The following is a 9,120-nucleotide window of genomic DNA, read 5'->3' as shown; positions in this document are numbered from 1 at the left end:
AGAAGGAAAAAAAAGGCACCGTGAACACCAATTAGATTTTTATCACACGTTGGATCATAAGTCAGCAAAACGAAACAAGTCGCACGGTGTACTTCGGTTCCGCAATATCACGGCAGAAGAATGACAGCCAGTTGGTGTATGATGTTATTCATAATCTAAATGACTCTCACCAGCTGCTGGTGTAATAGCTGTGCCCTATGTCATGTGTCAGCGTGTGCCACTGCAAATCTGAGTCAGCCATTTCTCTCCTCCCTCCGAGGATTTAACAGGAACTAAGTGACGAGAGAACACAGCGTGTCCCAGCGTGACCTGATGACACTTTGGGACCACGTTTAAGAAGATTCATACTCAAAACATGCAAGAACATAAAAGGCATTGACCAACCCAAAACATTCAAATGCATGTATTCATAATGCAGGCAGCACTTTTACAGTTCAATCAGTTTTGCAGTTTTTATTACGTGAATAAAAATGTGAGTTTCGGTCCGATTTCAGCTCTCTTTACGTTTTTTGCCTAGTTATTCGTCGTCTCTGTCCTCCGCTCCTGTGTGTAATGTGTCATTTTCTGTAAACATCCATTTGAACAATATATTTATCCATGTTTGCTTCCCTGGCTTCATTGTGTATTTACTGCACAAAGTCTAATGGAGTTTTTCCTTCAATATATTCCAACACAGCAGTCAGTGTCTTATTTAAATAACTAAAATAAACAAGCGCGAGGCTGGAGAGAGAGAGAGAGAGGGAGACCCTGTGTGACAGGTATAATGAATAAACTGATAAAATAAGAGCACGTTGTGTTTTATTGAGCGCCACTGTGAATTTTATACCGACGACAGAAAAGCTCCCCCAGTCTCTTGCGTTTAAAGTAATTAAAGTATCACAGTTTATTTATTTGCTGGATTTTAAGTCCGTCTACAGAGGCTGAGTGCAGATCTTTCTTCCTCTCTTGTATGATACACCTGAACAGTGTTACCAGGCAACTGTGAGCTGAGCAGCTTCCAGTGTGCAGCAGCAGCAGCAGCAGCAGCAGCAGCAGCAGCAGCAGCAGCAGCTCGGGCCCACACTCTGTCAGTCTGCCCGGGCCAGTGAACAGCACGGTTAACTCTCTCTCGTTTGGGTACTTCCAAACCCGCCGGGCTCCATGGGTAACAGCTACAGCTTTGCAGGGCCAAACCGAGGCGTTCACATCCATGTGTTACTGAAGAAGGCCAGGAGAATTTATCACTCCAAGATTGGGACATGTCAGAAAGGTGAGCGAAAACAACAAACACATGCCTGCATGAATAAGTTAGACATGGTGTTCTGCCTGCAACTGTTGTTTGCCAATTTAATTTAATGCCATTCAACTTCTCAAGTGTCAGCTCAGCTTCATTAGGTCCAGGTGTCTTTACGTGTAAACTATTAGGTCAAATAAGATAACTTAGTCAATTTAAATACATTTTAAGTACTAATTAATTACTATTACTATTATTACTACTAGACAAACTATGGAGTTTATAAGTGTCCGGCTCTCCTCCACACAGAGACCATTATAAGCAAATAGCACCTGCTCAGGTGTCCTGTGATGCCATGGCAACGGGTCCTAATCTACATTGTCAGGCCCAGTTCACTGTAACTCTAACCACTCGACCGGTGGTCAGAGTTTCAGCACAGAGCAGGGCTTACGTTACGACGAGACAACTCGTCTTCTTCCACAGAGACCGACGATGAGGGAATGCACTGGATGAGCCCGTGTCACCCACTTCTCACCGTCACCTCCCATCTCTCTCTGACTTTTCTTTCACTGCACGATTTCATCCGTTTCAGCTCTTCAGGTGTGAACACTCTCAGTGGCAGCCTCCCCAAATCCCACTCGTCTCAGAACTCTGACCTCCGTGTGACATGCACACCTCTCTCTGTGGACCACAGTCCTGATTCTGGACTTGTATCCACACCTGTGAGTACAAACACACACACATTGCTACTGTCCTCAAAACACTGAGACCCCTCCGTCCACATACCTGTCTTCCCCTTTTCCTGACATCCTTTCAGCTTTAAATCAATTAGTTTCTCCAATTTTGTAACGTATACTGACTAAAATGCTGATGTTACTCGTTTTAAGTGGCTACTGATTTTGGTTTTTTTGTTGCTTGTAAATTATGGATGTTTCTGTTTAGGTTCTGCACCCATGCGTGCATCTCGTGTTAAATAAATAAGGTGGTTTGTCATTGCAATCATTCTTTTCCATTATATTTCCTCCAGTAGTTTGTGAATGGTCTCTTATTCTTGAATATCAAAGTGTATATTTAAAGCAGAAGTTGACAAAAACAGTGGATATGTTGAGTTTTGCTCATGATTGATGTATGGATGTCTGTTTATTTTTCATTTGAGCTATGGCAGTTTCCCAATCCCGGTCCTCATGAACCACTGCCCGGCAGGTCTTAGATGTTTCCCTACTCCAACACACCTGATTCAACTCGTCATCAAGCTCTGCAGAAGCCTGATAACGATCCATTCCTTTGAATCAGGTGTTGTGTTGTGGCAGGGCAACATCAAGAATGCAGGGCAGGATTGGAAAACACTGAGCTATGGGATATTTATCTAAAGGCCTCCATTTCTGCTGATACTGACATGCATTTCATGCATTATACTTACAGTATATATGTTAATATTTATGTTTTTTTTATTGCTACTGGTCTACTGAACTACCAAAAGACCTTTCTTTGTATAATTACAATGACACTAAAGGATTATGCTATATTTTCAGCAGATAGAAAGATTATGTTGGTGCTCCAATGCCAAAATATTATTTTATTTAAAAAAAAAAAACGATGCCTTCTGTATATTTAATCATCCACATGGTTTGATTATTTGAAGCTCATCATTGTGTCACTTTGCAGGTCATCGTTCTGTCAGGTCTGTCCTGTAACTTCTCCACAGTGTAGTTCATATTATGTAAATAGGCACCTGTTTTGTGTGTGTGTATGTGCAGGTATTACCTAAAACTGTTTACACAGTCACATTATGGGGACTTGTCTTCCTTGTGGGGACAAAAATCAAGTCCCCACAACGTAAATGACTAAATTTTAAGGTGAAGATATGTTTTAAGGTTAGGTTGAGGTTAGGGTTAGGATTAGGCCAGTGTGTGTGTGTGTGTGTGTGTGTGTGTATCCTGCCAGTGAGGATCAGTGGTCAGGTGAAGTGTGGGGTCATTCTTGTCTCTAGAAAAGAGAGAAAGGTGTAGAATTACACAGACAAAGTAAGGGTGAACAGGATGTTTGCAGGGAGGTAACTCCCTCACTACAGTAAGGCGGCCTGGTGCACTTTGCATGACAAAGTTTGATTTATGAGACACAGATCTATAACTCGGGTCTACTACCTACTACCTCTGCAGTACGAGCCAAGTGAGTGGTCTTACGCTTCACATTATTCGATTGAATTCAATGCCCAGCACACTGCCTCTTATATTAAAACCACTGTGGTTGTAACGTGATGCAATACCTGCAGAACTGGTGTTATAAATGATAACACAAACACTGAATTATGACACTGTATAAAGTACCTAAAAGGGTTACTTGAGTAAAACCCTAACCCTTTACTGTACTTAAGTATCAAAATTAATTTCCTGATTTCCCGGTCTTGGATCGCTCTGCATCAGTCTTTTTCTCAAAACGCCTTTTCATTTGCGACATTTTTCATTTTTGTGACAATGCATTCATTAATTGGTTACAATCAGGTTGTGAAAAGGATTTTAAGCAATACAGTAAAAAATGCTCCAGAAATCGATCTCCCGCCCTATCTTTAAGTTTTAGAAGTAAAAGTGTTACAACAGTGAGGAGTTAGGATTGTGCAATGGTAGCTCAGTGGTAGGACGAGTTGTCGTTCAACTAGATGGTTGTGAGTTAAATTCCTGGCTCATGTTGCAGCATGTGAATGGATGGATGGCAAAACTGCAGCTCATCAAGACTAGAAAAGCCCTATATACAGACCATTAGCCACTCTACTAATTATTATTTGGTAGTAATGAGTTAATAATCAACAGTTGATGGTCTGTCCTTTTATCACATTAATGAGGAGCTGGTGTACATTACACTTAGTTTAGTGTGACCTGTTCTCATGTGTATCTGCTTTTGACTGTGCTGAGTTACAGCTGAATTGAATTTGACTGTAAGTAAATGAATATGCATTAAGCTTGGTAGACACGTTACTGCTGATCCCAATATACTTCAAATCCAAACTGCATTTCCCCACCTAGTTTACTGACTGTAATAAATGTATTGATTACATTTGGATAATGCATGAGCCACGTGGCGATGTAATGGCTAGCATTGTTGCCTTGCAGCAAAAAAGGCCCAGGTTTATGACCCGGTCCAAGCGGGGGCCTTTGTGTATGGAGTTTGCACGTGTGCGAGGGTTATCTTTCTGCCACAGTCCAAGAACATGCAGAGGTTAATTGAGCGCTGAGTGTGAATGATTGTTCATGCGTTTGACCTGCGAGTGAAGCCCACCTATGTCAGCTGGGATTGGCTCCAGCAACCCGTGACCCTCATGTGGAGGATAAAGTGGTAGACAATGAATGAATGAATGAATAAATGGTCAATTGAAAGTATTTGTTAACTGGTTGCTCATATATACAGAACTACACACAGATATAAAGAACACAATGACAAGAATTGTTACCTTAAAACAACATCTTTTTCTGGATCAGTTTCCCCATCTTCTTGGACACCACCTTCCCCTGGCTGGCCTCTGTAACCCTCTCAGGTTTAAGACCAACAAAGTGCCTAAAAATGTTAAAACACAGAACTAAATGTGAGGCAGGGATTATTGACACTCAATATTGAACCTCATCAAATCAATATGGCAATGCTAAATCGCTCACATTCTGAGTAGATATGTTGCAAATGATCATCTTTATGTAGTTTCCAGGGCTTAAGAATAATAGACACTGGTTTAACAGCCTCTAAAATGTTGTCCTTTTAACAGCTAAAGTGAACTATGCTGACGTTAACAGGAAACATTAATAATACTTTGTATTTCGTTAAAAAACAAACAAAAAAAAGACTATAACATAAATTACATACTACAAACTGTCTTAACAGAGTAAGTTTTATTGAAATGACCTTGTTCAGTAGATGCGAGATGAATCACTGCATGTTAAAAGGAACAAAGCAACAGGAGGCAATTCTCAAACCACTTTGGTGCTGGCGGGGTCAAACTTGTCGTTGTCTTCTTCTTCTTTCTATGTAGACATAATTCATTAATCTGTCAAACTGTAAATGCAGTTCTGTGGTTTGATCGATCAGGATTTGACTCAGATGAGGAGTGGACAGACTTACTGCATCATATTTTGCAGTAGTTGAAATTGTATTCCACAACTACATCAACATTGACAGTACTGAACTGTATTCATGAAGAACGGTATTTACATGGTAACAGCCGTTTATTACAGTGTACATCATTATCCTCCTTCTTCCAGCTTCCATCCAGTCAGTTCCGGTTTGTGTCGTGGCACCGCCTGGAGCAGTGTGACATCACAGGTGACCAGCTGACCTGCCCCAGGGTCAGAGAAGGTGCGTGGCCAATAAAATGGCGGTCGATCAAAGTGCAAAACACGTACAGCCACAGTAAGATGTCCTACTTAGTAACTTATCTATCTACATCTTGCTGATTAAAAAAAAACAAAAGGGCCGTCAAAGGAGGAGTTGTTTCAAAGAGCAGGGGGTGACGTCTATTTGGTGAGAGGGAGAAGGAGGAGAGGAGAAGAGGAAGGACAGAGATGGGAGGAAAGGCTGCAAGAAAATTGGGAAAACTGTCTGGTAAGTTAGCAGGAGAAATGGCTGCAAGTGCAGGAGAGTGTGGAGGGAGGATGTTGGAAGAGAAGACACTGAGACAAAGACTCTGACAATTCCACTTCTGGTTCTTCTCAGGAGTTAAATCTGTCCTACCAGGATTTGGGGGATCCCTTCCAGAAGGACAATTTCCTCCGGATCCTCCGCCGGTTGATCCGCGTGGAGAAACTACAACTGGTTGACAATTCACTGACTGACCTGAGTTCTGTACGACTGCCAAGGTATGAACCACACTAACTGACTGCACCGCTATCTCTAATGCTAACATAGAAAACATCCATCCACCTCTGGATCCTCCCATAGAGGGTTGCGGGGGGCAGCTGGTAAATCTGGGATTCCTTCATTCTGAGGTGCTCCAAAATATTCAAACAAGCAGCTCTTCTGCAAGTTTTTCGGAACCTAAATTACATCGTTTTGAACTGTTTAATTTGATTCGTGATTTTGAAGATATTAGTTCAGTGTAATGCTGCAAAGTGGACTCACGTGCAGGACACAACTCACAGGAGGGCTCAGGCAAAATCCAAATTGAATAAAGCAAAGAAAGGTGGTCATAAACACACTGGGGGAACAAAACCGGGCAGGTAGTGACAGCTGGGTGAAGAATATGTAGTGAGCTGAGGGGATAACGAGAGACAGGTGTGACTAATGCAACACAGGTGAGTGTAATAGAAGGAACAACAGGAAGTAAGACAAACGGAAACAAGACACAAGCACGGATACAAAATAAAACAGGAAGTAAAGTCAAACAAATTAAACAGGGACATTAAAAAAACCTACACAATAAGACACCAACAATTCAACAAAAACTAACCAAACTAGCCTCTTTGTCACTGCTACAGTCTATCCACTTGACATTCTTATTTAAAATGTCATATTCTTATTGTCAAATATTCTTAGGCATCACAACTAACTGGACACTCCCATGGTGTCATTTGTTATGTTCAGTTGTTTTTATTTTTTCTTCACCCAATGAATGTTGTATGAAAGTAACGTGGACAACCAAGCATAGCATGATTTGTGCTCATACTTGGGCAGGTGCAGAATGTTAAACCTGCACCGTAACCACCTGGTGTGCCTGCGTCAGCTGCCAAAGCTCCCAGCAGTGGAGCACCTTTGTCTGTCCGACAATGCCATCGACTCCCTGGTGGGACTGGGTGCTCTGAAGAACAGTCCGCTGTGCTCCCTAAACCTGACCCACAACCCAGTGACCTTCACTCAGGACTACCGAGTACGGTGAGGGGAGCTCCGGTTTTCGGTTCATGTTTGTGTCTTTAGCAATCAATTGCATTTTCATCATCCGAAGTTGTGAAGGGTACCAAAATAACTGATCTGTGCCATTCCACTTTTTGGCACCCTTCTGTTTGGGTACCTAGCACAGTGTTCTGGTACTAAAATCAGACAGGGAATCATCATTTTAGGGCAACACATTGTAAAAACACATATATACTACATAAAATTGAAAAATGTGATTTGTAAATCTTCGGAAATTAACAAACGTCACCTGCAGCCAGGCACCTATTGGATGATACTAGCATCATCATGGGAGCATAATTTACAAAACTGACATCATGTATTTTTTTAAGAAGACCTGAGAACCTTAACCTAAAATGTTAACTGATGTTATAAATCAATTTGGACTTAGACTTATTTTTTTTACAACTTATTTGCAAAATTGCCCCCTGGTGGCTAACTGCTACTAATATCCTACCTATTACTTTTTAAAGATGCAGATTAATTTCTTTTTGTGTTCTTTTTTTTTTTAACAAATAATGTCAATGCACCACAACAGCAATGTTTAGTGTGTCTCATTCTACAATAAGACACATTAGTGTGATGTCAAGCTATTTATGTTAGCCGACGCCTCAGCCCAGCTGTGGAAACACAAGCCAGATCATTCTACACTCATCAAGCTCAACTGCACTGTACTGCTTGGTGGAAACACAGTTTTTAATTCTGTCCCCTCTCATTATTTCCTCATTCTCTGTCTCTCGCTGCAGTGTTTTCTCCTGTTTGCCAAAGCTTCAAGTCCTGGATGGACTCCCCAAGTTGCCAGAAGATTCTCTGCCCAGCAGACTACACTTCCCAGAAACCACCAGCATGTGCAACATCTTGTGACATTCCTCCACGCATCGATGACTCACACCACACGTGCAGTTTATCACGCTCTATCAAAGCACTCAACATGTTGGAATTGCACTGCACTGACGGTTCCCTCATCTTGTTGGAGGAAAGCCAACTGGTATTCAGTTATTTACTTAAGTGTCACAGGTGTTGCACAAAATCACTGTAAAAGTAATGTGGTCAAAGGTCATGTACAATGCTTTTTTTTTTCTTTTTACATATAAAATGATATACTAATGTTTCTGCTTCCCTGTCTGTTCAGACTATGACATTGAAAGGAAGCAAATGAGATTGTGAGATGACTCAACAGCTCTCAGGACGCTGCTGAGATGACAGAGTCTTCCTCTGCCACAGACGGCACCAAACATACACACACATAGATGCTGTTTGTTTAGATTTAGCCGTGCTGCTGAGCAGAAATCCTTCACAATCACAGCCAAATTATTAATTAGTAGTTGGATCGTTTATGAGAGGAGAAACAGGACATCCTCTGTGGAGGCTTATCAAACATTTAGTGTCCAGTCTCCCCCAGGATAATGGCCCCTCGTGTCCTCTCACTGACTGAGCAATGACCCGTAAGCCTCATGCAGCCAAACAAACACACACACAAAACATGTACACACACACACAAAGAGTAACCCCCGCTAGCTCACATTAGAGGGATTTAACTTCCACTTAAAGTCACTTTATTGCAAAGTGCTTTGGATTAAAGAATAAAGCCGTGGTACGTACTGTCCTGTAATACACGGAGTAGTGGTTCAGGGGTTACACTGTGACATGGCTCCCTTCTGTGTGTTGACGATGATTTATTCATACAATCCTTGAATAATGGTATCATTTTCAGCTTACACCTGAAACATAAACACACTTTGTTAGCTGAGACCGCAAACACAGAAACAAGTATGAACACTCCCACACACGTGTATCAAGCATGAACTCAGGCGCACACACACACACACATTTTAAGCAGCTTATATCTCTCTAACAAGCACACAGCCAGGCACAAACTACCAGTTACATGCCTCATTGGGGTTTGTTTAAGTGTGGAAGATTGTTTGTGCAACTGTGTGTGCAGACAGAGAGAGAGTCTCCTGCTGATGAAAAGTGCAGAGACGGTATAATGAGCCCACAGCATCTTTGTGCACTGCACGATCAGGATCCAGGTCAAG

The 9,120-nt window shown here is 41.7% G+C and overlaps 1 protein-coding gene across 1 annotated transcript; it reads left to right on the top strand.

Annotated features, from left to right (window-relative positions):
* The first annotated feature begins 1,140 nt into the window (after positions 1-1,140).
* Positions 1,141-8,072, top strand: LOC131462899 (uncharacterized). Its single transcript, XM_058634463.1, has 7 exons — positions 1,141-1,249; positions 1,640-1,935; positions 5,458-5,551; positions 5,667-5,797; positions 5,909-6,051; positions 6,866-7,063; positions 7,828-8,072. The coding sequence occupies exons 1-7, from the start codon at positions 1,141-1,143 to the stop codon at positions 7,943-7,945; spliced, it is 1,089 nt and encodes a 362-aa protein (XP_058490446.1). The 3' UTR covers positions 7,946-8,072.
* Positions 8,073-9,120: the final 1,048 nt, after the last annotated feature.

This window comes from Solea solea, chromosome 7 (assembly GCF_958295425.1).
Source record: "Solea solea chromosome 7, fSolSol10.1, whole genome shotgun sequence".
NCBI lineage: Eukaryota > Metazoa > Chordata > Actinopteri > Pleuronectiformes > Soleidae > Solea > Solea solea.
The sequence above is the reverse complement of the archived record's forward strand: the minus strand, read 5'-3'. Positions and strand labels throughout refer to the sequence as shown.